This window comes from Lithobates pipiens, unplaced genomic scaffold (assembly GCF_037356315.1).
Source record: "Lithobates pipiens isolate NorthernLeopardFrog02 unplaced genomic scaffold, aLitPip1_a1.2 Scaffold_24, whole genome shotgun sequence".
Lineage (NCBI taxonomy): Eukaryota > Metazoa > Chordata > Amphibia > Anura > Ranidae > Lithobates > Lithobates pipiens.
The window spans coordinates 16,488,206-16,506,882 of record NW_027507786.1 but is presented as its reverse complement, the minus strand read 5'-3'; the positions used below and the strand labels follow the sequence as shown (position 1 = coordinate 16,506,882).

The window sequence follows — 18,677 nt, the reverse complement described above, 5'->3', positions numbered from 1 at the left end:
TCATGGATGTTGCCTCCCTGGTGTCAAACACATTTCACTGCATTTCACACAGAGCCCATTCACTGGATACACACACATGTAAGAACACCATACTTGCAATCCTCCTCACACATGTGGCATGTGCTGTGGCAGTCGGCATGCCATGTGGGTGTTTTCTTGGCTGGGGGCCCTTGCCTCAACTCTGGAACAGACAACCATTTGGGGTCCCATCTTCCTCGCTGCCAGCCAAGTACAGTGTTTTAGCCGACCTTTTACTTCTGTACCCAACTCCTGATGAATGGCAGATAGCCATAAAACACGTTGAGTTTCCATGGGGCGCTCAGTCAAGCCTGGCTCACTACCTACCTATTCACTGGCCCATATATATCTTTTTTACGTTCAAAATACTTTGAGTAGTGTGTAACCACTCATGTGTATGTGCATCTATCTTACAGCAGCTCGTTTGCATATGGGTTACCAATGCCTGCTAATAGGAAATACTTTGTATTTTACTTTATTAATATTTACTATCTCTTATGTGCTGCCAAGTTGACATATATGTATCTATTACGTTTATGCCATGTGTATGTGCAGGTATATGAAAGAACTTTTTTGTCTGTTTTAGATTTATTATTTTTACCAATAATTAATAATAATTATTATTTTTACAAATAATGTTTACCAACCACTCTACCTCCACAAGTCAATTGCCTCATTTAAAGTCCCACATTCCCTTTTCCTTTTACGTATTCCAACTATGCTGGCCATCTTCTTTTGTTCCAAAACTATTTGTCTTGCCTTCCCATTGCCTAAACTGACACAAAGAATTTAAGAGGTACGGCCTTACCTTAAGTTTTATTTTTATTCTTTTTTTATGTGTTTTTTGTGGGTTTTTTTCCTTTTTTTTGGGGGGGGGGATTAACCACCTGATCTCAAAAGGGTAAGGATTGTCAGTGTACATATATTATGTATGTCATTTTGCTCATTTTGTTTATATAGTTGTTAATATTAGGCACTTCATCAGACGAAAAAGACCCTGAAGCTTTGATGAAGCAGTGATGACTGCAAAACGCATTGGATAGTCTCTGATCTGTTTGATACTTGCTTTTTTCCATTTAACCACTTCCCGACCAGCGCACGACGATGTACGTCGACAGAATGGCACGGGCAGGCATATTGACGTACATGTACGTCCAATCTTCAATGCCGCCCTGCCATCCCCCCGTGAGTCCGGTCGCGGGACCCAGGGACTCGATCGCCGCGGGCATACCCGCGATCGTCTCACGGGACGGCTGAATGGAGGAAATGCCGTGTAAACAGCATTTCTCCATTCTGCCTAGCAACTAGTGACGCTGATCTCTGCTCCATGTGATTGGAGCAGAGATCAGTGTTCACTAAATGAAAGCCCAACCCCCCCACAGTTAGTAACACACCCCTAGGAACACTTAACCCCTACACTGCCACCCACTGGTTAACCCCTTCACTGCCAGTGTCATTTACACAGGAATCACTGCATTTATATAGCAGTGATTACTGTATAAATGACAATGGCCCCAAAAATGTGTCAAAAATGTCCGATGGGTCCCCCACAATGTCGCAGTCACAATAAAAATCGCTGATCGCCGCCATTACTAGTAAAAAAAAAAAATAATAAAAAATTATTAATAAAAATGCTATAAAACTATCCCTATTTTGTAAATGCTATAACTTGTGCGCAAACCAATCAATAATCGCTTATTGCGATTTTTTTTACCAAAAATATGTAGAAGAATACGTATCGGCCTAAACTGAGGGAAAAAAATGTTTTTTTATATATTTTTGGGGGATATTTATTGTAACAAAAAGTAAAAAATAATGCGTTTTTTTCAAAATTGTCGCTCTATTTTTGTTTATAGCGCAAAAAATAAAAACCGCAGGGGTGATCAAATAACACCAAAAGAAAGCTCTATTTGTGGGAAAAAAAGGACGTCAATTTTGTTTGGGAGCCGCATCGCCACGACCGCACAATTGTCAGTTAAAGCGACGCAGTGCCGAATCACAAAAAGTGGTCTGGTCTTTGACCAGCAAAATGGTCCGGTCTGAAAGTGGTTAATGTATTATGGGGGTGGAATGTGCCTCCTCATTATTTGAACCAATTTTAACCTTTTTGTAATAATGATATTTATATTTTTTAGATGGTGCATTTTTTTTTCTGTTGGACCTGAGAGATCAAGAGGCCATCCTACAACACCCTTTCATTTTCGTATTTAGTTGATTGTTTTAAGTATAAAGTGTTGGTTATTTTAATAGAAAATTCTATCCTTTACAACCGCATTAAGATTTAATATGTGCCAGTTTTTCTGGACAAATAGCTTTGCATTTATTTATTTTTTTAATAAATACAACCCTTTCAAATTTATCTATCATCAAAAATGATATCTTCAATTCCATGTAAAATTTCTATCTTACTTCTACTAATCTGAATGCGCTTGACATTTTGAAAAATTTTATTATACATCAGGGCAGTGAGGGATCAGAATCAGGCACCACATCCCATTAGATAAATAGGAACAACTGGCAAAAAAGGCAGGACTTTTAAGGTGCCAAAACAACATACAGCTGAGTATATGTAAATATACACTTTCAAAAGCTCCCAAGGAAGCTCTTGTGAGCGAAACATGCAGCGTAAGAAGGGGCTGCACTGTTGTATGAATTATACGTTTATTGAAAATTTATTGCCATTTTAAAGAAATTGATATTTAATAAAATTTATATATTTTTATATACTCAGTTGTATGTTGTTTTGGCACCTTAAAAGTCCTGCCTTTTTTTGCTAGTTGTTCCTATTTGACATTTGTAAACTTACTGTATATACTCGAGTATAAGCTGAGATTTTCAGCCCCTTTTTTTAGGCTGAAAGTGCCCCCCTCGGCTTATACTCGAGTCATCGCCGTCTGCCTACCCGATCAGCGTGTCGTGCAGACAGACGGCGGCCATTCCACTATTCAAAAGCCGCGCCTCCCTGTCTGTGATAGGCGGAACACTCAATTTCCCAGCAGTCAGTGGTCAGCCTATCACGGACATCCGCTCATCCTCACACTACGGACGAGGATGAGAGGATGTCCGTGATAGGCGGAACACTGACTGCTGGGAAATTGAGTGTTCCGCCTATCACAGACGGAGGCGTGGCTTTTGAACAGTGGAATGGCCGCCGTCTGTCACAGACGAGGAGGAGAGGTGCGGTTTTTGAATCCTGGCATGGCCGCCGTATGTTTTTTATACATGCAGATCGGTGCAAAATGGCACACAGAGGCTGCAGAAGGACACAGAGGCTGCAGAAGAACAAAGAGGCTGCATATTGGCACACGGAGGCATGCACAGGACACAGGTAGGCTGCAATGGACACAGGGATGGTCACAGGGATGGACACAGGGATGGACACAGTGATGGACACAGGGATGGACACAGGGATGGACACAGGGATGGACACAGGGAGGTATACAGCTGCAGATGGGCATTGTTGACCCTCTTTTCCACTCTTTTAAGCTGTAACAGTAGCTGCTGCATGTCTCACCCTCGGCTTATACACGAGTCAATAAGTTTTCCCAGTTTTTTTGTGGTAAATTAGGGGCCTCGGCTTATATTCGAGTCGACCTATACTCGAGTATATACGGTACTTTTTGAAGAAACCCACACATTGGCTTCCTTGAACTCTATGACACGTATTTATTATGCCCTGTGAGTAGGCACTGCTGTGTGACACATTTCACAGAGCCTGCCTTCTAAGCCCTTGTACACACGGTCGGACATTCCGACAACAAAATCCGACGGATTTTGTCCGAAACTGGTGTTGCATACGCAAGGTCGGACAAAGTTGTCGGAAAATCTTATAACCTAAAAAACCGGGGGGGTATCTGGCGCTACCTATAATTAGGAAAAATTATAACAAATTATAGAATAGGGATACGAAATCAGTATTTGTATAACCCTAAAAAGTACCAACAATCTCATAAATTGCGCTCTATATTTCAAAAGCCTATATCAGATATCCTATTCCACCATCAATGGAAATGTTAGCCTCTAACAGGGACAGGATTCAATAATCCCAGAACTGCTGGGTGCCAGAAGCTCTATATAACTTAACCAATGTGATCCCCTATGAAGGTTTTAACAATAAAATCGCATAGATATTCTTGAGTGTAGCCTGGTCCGGAAATAATATGCGATTGTATCAAATGGGACCCAAACCTAGGATTCCAAACGGGTGACTATGTGCAAAAATTATATATAGATAGGTGATATGGTACTCACATGCAACTTATGCCAGAAATCGCATAGATGTTACTGTATGTGACCTCATCCAACAACATAACCCCCTCATATGTAGACAAAAAAACTCCTAAAGTGCAAATGTGCAACAGATTGAATCAAACATACAAAGTGCGCGTGTCTATATATACAAAGTAAATCAGGATTATAAAGTGCAAGTTACTGTAAACATAGACTCCAAATATTCATAGTGATACACCCCTACCCCAAAAAAATATATAAAATAAATAAAACTTAAAGTGTGGATGTATGAAGCAAATCTCAAGTCCGTGTATAAAAAGAAAAAAAAGAAAAAAAGGGAAAGAAAAAGGGAGAAAGGGGACTTTTGGACTTTTTTTCTCCCTTTTCTTTCCCTTTTTTTCTTTTTTTTCTTTTTATACACGGACTTGAGATTTGCTTCATACATCCACACTTTAAGTTTTATTTATTTTATTTTATTGTTAGTCTTACTTATATATTTTTGTTGGGGTAGGGGTGTATCACTATGAATATTTGGAGTCTATGTTTACAGTAACTTGCACTTTATAATCCTGATTTACTTTGTATATATAGGCATACAAATACTGATTTCGTATCCCTATTCTATAATTTGTTATAATTTTTCCTAATTATAGGTAGCGCCAGATACAACGGTTTTTTAGGTTAAAATATTGTGAAAACCCCCGTGTGGGGGTCTTCTTTGGTGGGGGGCTGCAACCTATTTAATTTTTATTTTTTAAATCGGATCATGTTGTCGGAAGTTTTTTATATCCAGCTCTCAAACTTTGTTGGTCGGACATTCCGATGGAAAAAAGTCAGATGAAACCCACACACGGTCGGATTATCCGACAACGCGGTCCGATCGGACATTTTCCGTCGGAAATGTCCGACCGTGTGTATGAGGGCTTAGAGGAAGGCGTTTCAGAAAGCGGAGTCAGTACAGGAATCACTGATTGCAGGCAGCATTGTACCATGGGCTATGTAGTCCTCGGAATTGGAGGAGAAGCTGCAAAGCATGCTGGGAATCCAGGCAGTTGTATAAAGAGGTCGGCCAGCAGACAGGCAGCACTCACAACATGAAAGGAGATTTTTCAAATCTTCTTATTACAATGCTGATGTTATAAAATGAAAGTGTATGCTGTGACCAGAGATCTCCTTTATAACTCCATAAAACACATACTCAGTACCTACAGTACAGTATAACCACTACTCACCATCATACACATTCAGCCTTTTGAATACATAGATGGGCTGCTTCAGTGTAGCGTATTCCACTTCTACAACAAGTAACGCCATGTCATCTGTAGCTTTATTCGGGGTTAGAACAATGGAGCATAAACACCTGTATATTCCCGTCCAAGATTTTGTCATATCAACAGATAACAATCTGTGGTCCGCAATTTCTTCTGGCACAGCACCGTGATTATCATTCCTCTGACCTTGGGATTCCCAGGAGGCGATAAGCTCAACTTCATCATTTCGTCTTTTCAGATATACATTTATCTGGATTTCGTTTTGTTTGAAATTTGTAATCTTAAATTTTAGAGTTGCTCTCCTCATATGAAAAATGCGTTCATCCCCTGAGATCTCAGATAGAGAAGGTTCATCTAGAAAACAATGAGAAGGAGTGAAATACATTTCCATTTCATATTCCTCTATACCCCATAAGAAAGCCGTGTACTCGTATATCAGAAGAAACAGAATATAGTTTAGCCACTTGCCGACCACAATACGTATATATAGTTTGCGGCTTGCAAGTGGTTTACTGGGGTTATGGCTAAAGCTATCAGCCATAAACCCCCTTCTTTTTTTTTTATCTAAGCCGGCAATTCTCTTTCTTATGAAAGCAGTCCCGGAGGCTAATTAGCTGCTGGATCGCTTTTAGAAGCAGTGGGAGGGGTTGTACCATGGACGGCCTGTCCAATGAAGGGCGCAGGGACACCGCCCCCTATCCATGCATCTGACCCACTAATCTACATTTGGGGCACTGCATACATGGATTCCAATGAGAGGGGTTGTTTTTTTTTTTTTAAAGTACCTGATTACAGCCTTAGGCTCCAATAGGCTTCAAAAAAGAGAGGGCTCGGGGAGCATAGCACTGTGCTCCAGGCCCATCCAGTTGTGTGACAATAGGGAATGAATATTCGTTATTGTTACACTGAATCTCCTCCCTGTCAATCAGGAACCGGTTCCTTATGAACAAAACGACAAGGGATCGTATTGGACCACGATGCGGAGAGAGGTGGAGGGAAGCGCTGCCTGCAGGTAAGTGTGGGGCTCATTGACCGACCAATGGTTGTGGTGATTGTGTACAGGCCTGACCAACCGACATGGGGGGGAGTGGGATTGTGAGTAACCCCACCGACTGGGGGTGAAAGATACAACATAGTGGCAGCTGGTGGTAATTTTGTGGGGGGGAGGGGTGCCAAATAATGCCCCCACGGCCAGCCCTCCCCCCATAAAATTACCACCAGCTGCCACTGTGTTGTATCTTTCACCCCCAGTCGGTGGGGTTACTCACCACTGTGTTGTATCTTTCAAACCAGTGAGCTAGAAGAACAATCCAACGGTTCACACAGCTGGCCATAGAGATTAATAGAGACCAGATTTCTGATCATCTCTATAGTCTTGGAGGACCAGAGCTACGTCATGATGTCACGTCCAGTCTAGGGCAGAAGAAAGAATTTATTTTTTAAAGCAAAAGAGCACATTTTTTGCTTTTAAAGGCAGAGGAGAGATTTGGGGTCTTATAGATCTTAAAGAGGAAGTGTCATCTCTCTTATTTCTTTAACAAGGGAATGTTTACATTCATTGTAATAGGAATAAAAGTGCTAAAAAAATAATAAAAAAAATAAAGGGACAGTGTAAAAATAAAATAAATAATATATATTTTTTAACCACTTATGGACAGCCGCGCGCCGATGTACGTTCTAACTTTAAAGAGGAATATCGTTGTTATGGCAGCAGTTAGCTGCCATGACCCCAGTATCCTCTTCTTCAGCCAGCGGTCCACTTTCCGATAAGAGTGGTCTCTGCAGCAGAGTTGCCACTTTTATCGGTGGCGGGAGAGGGCCCCCCCGCTTCTGCCGTGTTCTGGTGCCCTCCACCGCTTACTGCAGCCTTCGCCAACAGTGGAGGCGATCGGATCTTCACCCTTGCTGGGTATGGGGATAAGTGAGGGGAAGATGGCCCCCACCCGTCTCCATACCAGGGCACCCATAGCTCTTAAAGGGCCAAAGGGCCAAAATAAAAAAAAATAAAAAATAAAAAAATGAAAGGTAAAATAAATAAGAAAAAAATCCTTTTTTTTTTTATGTAAATAGTCTTTATTAAGATTTTTCAAAGTACAAAATACAAGAATACAAGAAACATGAAACAAAGGGCAGACAGAAAACGGCTTGCCCAGTAATTAACATATGTCAATTTCACATTGTCTTAGGCCTACTGGCAAGAAGTAGAAGAGGAGAAAAGTAAAATGAAATAAAGAATAATAAAAAGAAAAAATAAAAAAAACACAAAAAAAAAAAAAAAAAAAAAAACATAGAAAACAGAAACCCCAAATCTCAGTTACAAGATTAGAGTTCAGTGATGTGAGTAAATCAATCAATGTAAAGTTCAACAAATACACAGGCCAGGGAGTGTCAGACTGTGAGTCAGACATATCGTAGCTCGAACGTAAGGTGGACATCCGACATCCCTGGGCTGCAACAGTATCATCATATCAGTTAAAACATTATTCTATCGAATATTGTACACATTGGCAATTATAATAGGGGGCCCAAGAAAGGGGAGCAGAAAAGGGGATGGGGAGGGGTGTAATCGGTCTAGTTCAGTCAATCTGGTGGGAGATGCCAGTCAGTCCTTACGTTTGTACCAGGATGTCCAACATTTCCACTTATCATCAAAATACTTTTTGTTTCCCCCTGCAGCTGCTATTAGTGACTCATAGGTGTAATGGGTCTGCGTGGTGGAAAAGACCTCGGCTACGTCCGGGGCTTTATTGTTCTTCCATTGCCTAGTAATGAGAGACCTGGCAATTATCAATATGTGTGTGACTACTATTCTAAATTCTGGAGGAAAATAATCTATTCCCAGATTTAGTATGGCCAGGGCCGGGCTGGGGGGGGTGATAATGCCCGTGATACTAGAGATCGAGCGGAATATGGAATTCCAGTAGCTAGTGAGATGTTTACAAGTCCAAAACATATGGAGTAAGTTGCCTACTTCCCCACAGCTCCTCCAGCACAGCGGAGAACCATTCCTACCAAACTGGGCAACCCTGTATGGGGTAAGATACCACCGCAGGGCAATCTTTTGTGACAATTCCCAGTGGTTCACGCATTTAGAGGCTCTATATATCCACCTAAAAGCCTCCTTCCACTGTGGAATAGTAAAAGTTGACTGGAGGTCGACTTCCCATTTGAGATAGGGGAGTGATTTAACAAAGTCCATTTTACATTGAAATAAATTATAAAATAAGGAGATACCTTTAACAGATAAAAGGGTCGTGTGAAAAAATTGCCAGGCTTCCCTTGAAAGGCGAATGGTGGGTATAGTAACTGATTTACAAAAATGGTATATTTGGTTATATTTATATTGATCAGATGGAGTTAAGTGAAAACGAGAACGAAGAGTGTCGAAGGGGATAAGGGAGTTTCCATCATATAGGTCAGAAATAAAGTGTAGTCCCTTTTCCTGCCATTTCGTGATTGATAGGTTGGGTATGGTCTGTTGCAAGGTCGATAAGGGTATTGGGATGGAAGTCAATTGGTCAGATGGTAGAGGAAGATTTAAAAAGGACCTCCAAGCCTCTAGGGAGGCACGGAGAGTGGGGGGAAGACTATGTGTTGGAATTGGATGTAGGACGTCAGCCCAAAGCAAGTGTATAAGGTCTTTGGTCGGGCTCAGGGCTCGTTCAACATTGCACCAAGGGGTGTCCACCGGTTGGTGGAACCATTTCCGCAGTTGAGTGAGAATGGAGGCTCTATAGTAGTCCCGAATGTCGACCAGACCCATCCCTCCGGCCGATCTATGTTTGACCAGTAAAGGTTTTGCGCATCTAGGCCTCGAATCCTTCCAAATGAAATATTTAAGTAGAGAGTTAAGAGCCTTAATATGCTTCAATTTTAACGGGATAGGTAGGGTCCGGAAGACATACAGTATTTGAGGTAGAAGTAGCATTTTAAATGTAGCAAGTCTACCTGACCAGGTGAGTTCAGTATTGGCCAAGCGTTTGGCTTCTTTAGTAAGCTTGTCTATGAGGGGCCCATAGTTAGCGTCTGCTATCGTCTTTAGATCAGTAATTTTTATGCCCAGGTAAGTTATACCCTCTTTGTTCCAAGTGTAGGGGAAAGCGTTTTGCAAGGATTCACAAAGAGAGGGAGGAAGTCCCAATGGAAAAATAAGCGATTTCGTGCAGTTGACTTTATAGTAGGATATATTACTAAATTCCATAAGTGTGCTGTGGGTGTAGGGAAGAGAAGTTCGTGGTGAGGTTAGAAACAGGATGATATCATCCGCAAATAAATTGATAACATGTGACCCGTGCGGAAGGTTAAAGCCAGCAATATTAGGGTGGGTTCTGATCCTTTCCGCCAGGGGCTCCATGAGTAAGTTAAAGATAGTAGGAGATAGAGGACAGCCCTGTCTGGTACCATTAGATATAGAAAACGTGGTCGATAACATATTGGACGTATAGACTTGTGCACAGGGGGATGAGTAGAGGGCCATTATGGCCGATAAGATAGGGCCTGTAAAGCCATATTTCTGTAAAGTAAGTCTCATGTATCCCCAATGAATCCTGTCGAATGCCTTCTCCGCATCCAAAGAGAGGAGCAGAGAAGGCACCCGACAGGCCCCAGCGTATTGCATAATGTTAATAACTCTTCTTGTGGCATCAGAGGCCTGCCTACCCGGAGTGAAACCCGCCTGGTCAGGACTCACCAGACCCGGCAGGATCTTGAGCAGTCTATGTGCAAGGATTTTCGCATATAGTTTAACATCAGAGTTAAGTAATGAAATCGGCCTAAAGTTAGCTGGTGAAGTGGGTTCCTTTCCTGGCTTCGGGATGGTAACCACATATGCTTTAAGCATTTCAGCAGGAAACGAGGCAGAGGACATTGCTGTTGAAAAGACACTTATAAGTGTTGGGACAAGGTTGTCTGGAAAAGCCCTATAATAGTCATTGGGGAGCCCATCTGGGCCTGGGGACTTCCCTAGAGGGAGAGTTCTAATGATCCTTCTAATCTCAGGTTCCGTAATAGGGGAGTTCAAGGAATTAAGTTGCTCGGGGGTAAGGGAGGGCAAGTTAATTTTTGTCAAGAACTCCCGTATAGTATTTTCATTCGGTTGAGGGGTGTTGGGGTCGTCCTTTAAGTTATAGAGTGAGGCATAATACTCAGCGAATGAGTTTGCTATTTCCTTAGGGTTATAAATTTTCCGCTTAGTTGGAGGATGAATTAGGTACGAAATTTTTGATTTAATTCTTGCTGCTCTGAGCCTCTGGGCGAGAAATTTACCCGCCCGATTCCCAGAGGAGTAGTGGGACAGTTTGAAATATCTGACATGTTTGTCGAATTGTTCTATCAGTAGAAGTCTAAGATCCGAGCGGTATTGGGCGAGACTATGCGCAAGCTGTAAGGTCGGGCCTATCTTATTGAGTGATTCTAAGGATCTAATCTTATGGAGAATTTGGTCAAGTTTTTGTGTCCTCTGCCTTTTTTCCCTTGCACATATTTGTAACATTACACCTCTTATATACGCTTTGTGCGCACACCACAACATCATGGGATCTGAAACCGACTGGTCATTTAAAGAGAAAAATTCAGAGAGGCTGGCAGCCACCTTCCCAGAGTGTTCCGGTTTTTGAAAAATACGAGGGTTAGCCCTCCACAAATACGCAGGGCCTGGAGTGTGCCCCTCCACCACCACGACAGAAACGGGAGCATGATCAGACCATGTAATATCATGTATGGTGGAAGAGGACACCGCCTGCAAAAGATGCTTATCAACTAAAATTAAGTCAATTCTAGAATACATATTGTGCCGTAAGGAGTGATAGGAATAATCACGCTCGTTGGCGTGCTGACATCTCCAAACATCAAACAGGTCCTCCGCATGTAGGAGAGGCTGAAGCGAAGGTGGTTGTCGTCTAGCTGTGGAGGTAGTGTCCATAGTGTGATCCGGTGTCAGGTTATGATCTCCACATATCAATACCGAACCATACTTGTTGGCAGAAATCTTCCTGTGAAGGCGTTTTAAAAATCGTAGTTGATGGGAGTTGGGTGCATACAGGTTTACTATAGTGTAGGGTTTGTTATTGAGATCACAGCTCAGTATGAGATAACGACCTTCCGGGTCAACTAGAAGGTCTTTCATGGTGAAAGCGACTGAATCTTTGATGGCTATCAGGACTCCTTTTTGCTTTTTGGCACTGGATGCCATGAAGATGTGTGGAAAGTTTTTGTGGTGAAACCGGGGCACGGAGTCAGCCGCAAAGTGGGTCTCCTGGATGCAGAGAACATCAGCATTTAATTTAGCAGCTTCTTTCCAAAGGGAAGACCTCTTGGCCGGGTGGTTCAGACCATTAACATTAAACGAAACTATATTAATAGCCATCATTAAACAACAGGATGATTAAAAGATAAGGTGGGTACCTGATGCACGATTCCAGAATGTCCCAAAGGTCCTCTTCTGTTGTGGAAAGGAGAGTTGCTGGCAGAGCGATGAGTGTAACGACAGGCCGACCGAGCAGGCCCTCTAGGAAGGGAGTAAAAAGGGGGGGAAGAAAAAAGAATAAAAAGAAAAACAAGCAAACAAAGTTCTGTAAAAAAGTAGGTGCAAACCTGCACGTAGAGGCATAACAATTGCCCATATTCAAGGGGGGGAAGAATAAACGCACTGAGTAGGGGATCTCAGTGCAACAGGAACACTATTGTTGAGAGAAGAGCATGTACACACCATGAGGTGTGTAACCACGGCTGACTTCACTTGGTTTTCTTCTTGCGCACCACCTTTTGCCAGTCCATTTGTAAATGGTCGTTAGAGGAGGGGGAAGCGCCATCTGAAGACGGGGCAGGGAGAATGTCCAATGACCGCAACAGTGCAAGGCCTTCATCAATGGAGGTGATCACAGTAGATTTGCCCTCGTGGGTGACTGTTAGTTTAACTGGGTAACCCCATCTGTACTGAATATTGTGGTTGCGCAAAGCTTTAGTTACCGACAACAGGGATTTGCGCTTCTGCATAGTAAACTGTGAAAGGTCAGCATACAGTTGGATGCGGGCGTATTCTGCAGGCGGATTCTGTTGTTTGCAGAAAGCAGACATGAGTTGTTCCTTTGTTTGAAAAAAGTGGACTCTCATTAAGACATCACGAGGTAAATTGTCAGGGAGAAAAGCAGGTTTGGGCAACCGGTGTATACGGTCTATTTGCAGTTCTGTATGGGGCAGAGAGGGGAGGAATGCCCTCATTAGGACCTGTGCATACTGCTGGAGTTGCGCAGGGAGGACATCCTCCGGAACCCCCCGTATTTTAATATTGTTCCTGCGGGACCTGTCTTCCAAGTCTGCGACTTTAGCTTTGAGCCATGCGACTTCTGCGGCTTGGTCACTGTGCGCATCAATCAGGGTATTGTGCGAAGTGGCAAAGTCTCCCATTTTAGATTCAATATGGTCAACCCGTGAGCCCAGCTCCCCTACCTCCTTTTTAAAGTTGTTAAGGCAAAGAAGCATGTCATTGTGCATGGAGGTGCGGAGTGAGAGAAGCATGTCCTTCAGCGTTGTGTCAGATATAGGCCCATCTGTGGTGGGGAAGGCAGTGAAGGGGTCAATGAGTTCTCTGGTGTCATCTAATGGATCCCGGCCCTTGCTCACCTGTGCGGTGTCCAAAGCCATTCGTGGCTTGGATTTGGCTGGGCTGCGAGACAGCGGTGTGGAGACCTCCGGGGAGCGGCGATATTCTGCCTCTCCATTCTCCGGGCTGGTTGCTGCTGAGCTGTCTGATGAGGAGGCCGCGCGTGAGCATGGGCCGGCGCCATCTTGCCTCGGGTCGCGGCCTGCCCGTCGGAAGAAATCGTCCAGTTTCTGTGGAGCCACCGCTCCTCTCCGCTTCCTGGACATTTCACCCAAGTGCCCGGGTCTTCAGATGTTCAGTGGGGCTTTGAAAAGTCAGCGGTGGTAGCTGTATGTCGCTCGGTTCCCGTTGCTGGAGCGGAGCTGTGTTAGCAGACGTCCATCCAGCAGCGCGGTAGCCACGCCCCCCCCGAAAAAAATCCTTTTTAAAATGCGCCCCGTCCCGCTGAGCTCACGTGCAGAAGCGAAAGGCATACGTGAGTGGCGCCCGCATATTAAAACGGTGTTTAAACCACACATGTGAGGTATTGCTATGATTAGTAGAGAGAGAGCAATAATTCTAGCTCTGGACCTCCTCTGTAACTCAAAAAACATGCAACCTGTAGAATTTTTTAAACGTCACCTATGGAGATTTTTGAGGGTGAAAGTTTGTCGCCATTCCATGAGCGGCGCAATTTTGAAGCGTGACATGTTGAGTATCAATTTACTCGGCGTACCATTATATTTCACAGTATAAAAAAAAAATTGGGCTAACTTTACTGTTGTCTTAGTTTTTAATTCAAAAAAGTGTATTTTTTCCAAAAAAAGTGTGCTTGTAAGACCGATGCACAAATAAGGTGTGACAGAAAGTATTGTAATGACCGCCATTTTATTCTCTAGGGTGTTAGAAAAAAAATGTATAATGTTTGGGGGTTCTAAGTAATTTTCTAGCAAAAAAACTGTTTTTAACTTGTAAACAACAAATCTCAAAAAGAGGCTTGGGCCTTAAGTGGTTAAAGCGCCCCCATCTCTCTGTGGTTGTGTGCAGAAGCAAATGCATAAGTAACTTGTGGACACATATGTAAATGGTGTTTCGCAACACACATGTGAGGTGTCATCGTGATCATTAGAGCGAGAGTAATAATTCTAGCACTAGACCTCCTCTGTAACTTTAAACAGGTACCAAAGAGATGGTCCTTGCCCCTACCTATAACTGGCCTTCAAAGCAAGGGGCACATGGAAGGGCAAAAAAAAAATGTAATGTTTGAAGGTTCTAAGTAATTTTCTAGCAAAAAATACAGATTTTCTATATAACAGCTGTCACCGCGAAAAGACTGCAGTTTTTTTTTTCTCAGGACTGTTGGTACTGTGATTGATGATGGATTTACATTGTGGGACACTTTTTGCGGTACAATGTACCCCTACCCATTCACATAGGGGGGGGCTGGGATCTGGAGGCTCCCTTGTTAAAGGGGCTTCCAGATTCAGATAATCCCCCCACCAGCAGACCCCAACAACCGCCAGGCAAGGGTTGTGGGGATAAGGCCCTTGTCCCCATAAACATTACCCTTGTCCCCAGTCCTAGCAGGTTGTGGGGGCAGACCCACAACCCATTGTATGCTGCCATGATGCGCCAGGAAAGCCTGTTTGGACAGGGTTACATTTTTGAGAGACTGCACAGGCATTTGAAAACAAATATTATTGTTTTTTTTTGGACACAGCCGATGGAAATAGCGCACAGGTTTGCACCACAACTAGAAAGCCTGTTTGGACAGGCAACAATTTCTGGGAGCCTAAACAGGATTTTTAGCATCCATAAAAAATAAATATTAGGGACCCTGAAGATGTAAATAGCATACAGAATGGCACCATGGCTACAAAAGCCAGTTTGGACAGGCTGCAATTTATGAAGGCTTAAGCAGGCATTTAGCATCTGAAAAAAATTGGGTCTTTTTTGATAGCCGACGATGGAAGTAGCATACAGGTTTGCACCACAGCTAGAAAGCTTTTTTAAATAGGCTGTCAGAGATTGAGCAGGCATTCAGCATCTGGGAAAAAAATATCTTTTTTGGACACCAATAATGGAAATGCATATACATTTGCACCACAGCTAAAAAGATTGTTTGGACAGGTTGCAATTTATGACAGCTTGAGCAGGCAGTTGGTATCTGGGAATAAAATAGTCTTTTGTGGACACCGCTAGTGGAAATAGCACATACTGTAGGTTTTTACACGGCTAGATAGCCTGTTTGAACAAGTTCTGGGAGACTGATCAGGCATTTACCACCAGGAAATAAGCAGGTAAACAAAACTAACAAAGCAGAATGCAATTTTTGAGGTATAGAGCAGGCAGGCATTTTACACAGGAAATTGTTTTGGACACTGAAGATGGAAACAATATACACCTTTGCAACGCATCTTTCAATCCTTCATTGTGAAGGCCACAATTTATAAGGGAGAGAGTTACCAGATTGGCACTCCTCAATATGTATGTTGATACTTTGTATTTTATATGCCAATGTGCTATTATGCATTTATATGGGTTGATCCATATTTAGTTTAATAAAGAATATAATTTTTTACATATGTATATGGTTTTGTCTGGCTCTACCCCATGCACCTCATCTAAAGTCCAACCCCAACACCCCCTCTCTTTTTTGTATAAGCAACCAGGGATGGAGGCGCAATATTCCCCGTTGCGTCTCATTCAAAGTTCCACATATTCCCTTTTTTCTTTGATGCAGTCTGTGGTCAGTCAAGGGGCCCTTCCTTGTCCTCAAAAGATTGTCTGACGCTGTTGGGAATGTTACCATAATCTATTCTCCTGGTATATATTTTTATACACTTACCTGTGTTTAAATATCCCCAGAGAGACATCCCATAAATAAACAATAATGTTAAAAAATAAATAATTCCAGCAGGTAACACAATATTAAACCACGTTCCCACGCCTATAAAAGAAAAGCACAAGAGATGTAATTTTAGTCACTCCACAATGATAATGACTATAAACCTCTTTCTGCATTTATGTAACATTTATTTTACTTTGAACTGCTACACATCTTAAACCATTATGATCAGATCATTCAATACCGTGTGCTCTGGGTTCCTTTTTGTGTTCCAGTTTTTCCAGCCGGTCCACAGATTTCCAAGAGCAGCAAGGAATTCTGACCATTATTCATTTTATCCATGATTAAGTCATCACAGTGATACTCCAAATCATCGTGGATGCCACTTATGTCCTTCCCGTACCATTGTCTTTGCAACAGAAATGGGAGCACACAAGCAGAAATAGGACCATAGATTTGAATTGGGTTCATTGATATGTTCAGGATTTGCCAAACATCCAGCTAACCAAACGTTACTACAATTGCTCATCCTTACCTAAATAAAATGGATGTTATTTCCCAATAATATATTCACCACACAAGGAAACAATTTGTACATTGCTTTCGAATATAAATAAAGGACATTTGTCACATAGCCAAAATGGACAAAAGCCAAGATTTGATGATAACAACTGAATACATTCAAATACCATATATATATATATATATATATATATATTTTTTTTTAAGCATTTATTTATGGCATTGGGTCAAGAGCAGCCATTTTCTGCACCTACGTCTTCAGCTTTTGCAACTTTTTTTTATTATACCTGCACCATCACTCCCGCAGGTGGGCAGCAAACTTGGAGTTAGCTCATAGCAGCCAGAGACATTAGCAGGTCCTCCACTGTTTGTTTGTAGTTCTTCAGTTTGGGCATCTCAGGTTACCCTTTTCCCCATCCAAGTTCAACTTTTTCAAATAAACAAAACAAAACCAATTCCCCTAGACCAGGGGTAGGGAACCTATGGCTCTCGAGCCAGATGTGGCTCTTTTGATGGCTGCATCTGGCTCTCACCTCTCAATCCGCGGATTGCGTAGTGTGCTGATCTGTGGATTGAGCCCATAGGAAAGGCCGCCGCTTCGGCCTAGCCCCGGAGCTGCGGCCATCTTGGTACACCCTGCAGCGGCCTAGGTGAGCGATGCACTGACGTCATCATCACCCGCCTCAAATGCTCGTGGATCTGCCTGCCCGTGTAGTGGTAAGCAAGCAGACAATCGTAGGGAGATGTGGATATTACAGTTATAATTGAAATTAGTCGATTAATCGATTAAAAAATAAAAAATTGGTTTTAAACATATTGTATGGCTCTCGCGGAATTACATTTTAAAATATGTGGCGTTCATGGCTCTCTAAACCAAAAAGATTCCCTACCCCTGCCCTAGACTGATGTTTGTGCCTCTGGAGAGAGCATGAAAAGTTTCTGTTTTGCTGTGTGGGGGGAAAAGCCAAAAAATCCAGCAACCCTTGTGGGGGTAGCGCTATACATCCGACTCTGCTGTCTGGCGCTGTGCAATAGACCCATTGGCTGATATTTGGCTTATATTGTTTTCATAGTTTACGTTGTATACCAGCATCAGGTATTATTATGTGGCGCTACCTTACTTTTAATAATATTAAATACAATATTAAATAAAACCATAAAAAAATTCAATAATCCTTAATTTCTATAATAAAGTGCAAAAAGGTGAAATAAAGTGCAAACACGTGCAAAAGCAGCTCAAATAAATATGCACACACAGTAGATATTGTGCAAATAAATAGCAATAATGTGCAAATATGCTGAAATATATTCAATAATATCAGAAAAGCGTCCGTGTATTCCACTAATTCCTCAACCTATAATTCACAAACTCATAATGTGAATATCTAATATCAATAGATGGTATTATATATATATATATATAGTCCCAAAGTTCTATTAAAAGTGCATTCCACTTCAAACCAGTGCAAAAAAAAACAAACAATGCTTGTGTTCACAGGTGATCCGGGGTGTGCCCCTTATTTAAAGTTTATTGTACATACTGCACATCGGAGCCCCTTCTCTTCTCTCCCCCGGGTACTATATGAGTGTGGATATGGATGATCTATATTGATGTATGACGGGCTGATCTCGGAGTGGTGGATAAAAAGCAACAGCCAGCAAGACCTTACCCAGCGATACTGGAGGAGGGGATCAGAGAGTTATTTCCCTATTTTGATTATACAAGGGTGTACGGCCCTTAGTGGCCTTTCCTGGAGGTGAGAGGCTGGGGCAAATAAGGGGCGCACCCCAGATCACCTGTGAACACAAGCATCAGGGTTTTTTTTTGCACTGGTTTGAAGTGGAATGCACTTTAAATAGAACTTTGGGACTGTATTTGTTTTTTTAATACCAGCATCAGGACTTTCACAAACTTACCACGAATATCCACCAGGAAGTACATTAAGAGACAAAATAAGATAAATGATAATATCATGATACCACTACGAAACTTGTTTATCCATGGAACCCATGCTATAAAAGAAGAGCACAATAGATATCATTTTAATTCTGTATGTCTGGAAAAAAATCCAAAACAACACTTTTGCATTTACAGACTATAAAAGATGCTTCTTTAATTTTAACAGCTACATGTTTTTTTTTTTATGTTTAATTTGTTCTTTTTTTAGTTTGATTAACGTAACAAAGAGATACAGTTACAATTACATCA

The 18,677-nt window shown here is 42.1% G+C and overlaps 1 protein-coding gene across 1 annotated transcript in view; it reads right to left on the bottom strand.

Moving 5' to 3' along the window:
* Positions 1-18,677, bottom strand: part of LOC143929576 (uncharacterized) — a 153,518-nt gene that overhangs the window by 25,068 nt on the left and 109,773 nt on the right. The window contains exons 10-12 of the mRNA XM_077453456.1: positions 18,386-18,481; positions 15,947-16,048; positions 5,481-5,873 (exon numbers count right to left, since the gene is read on the bottom strand). Of these exons, the coding sequence (XP_077309582.1) occupies positions 5,481-5,873; positions 15,947-16,048; positions 18,386-18,481 (591 nt within the window). The remainder of the gene's footprint in view (positions 1-5,480; positions 5,874-15,946; positions 16,049-18,385; positions 18,482-18,677) is intronic.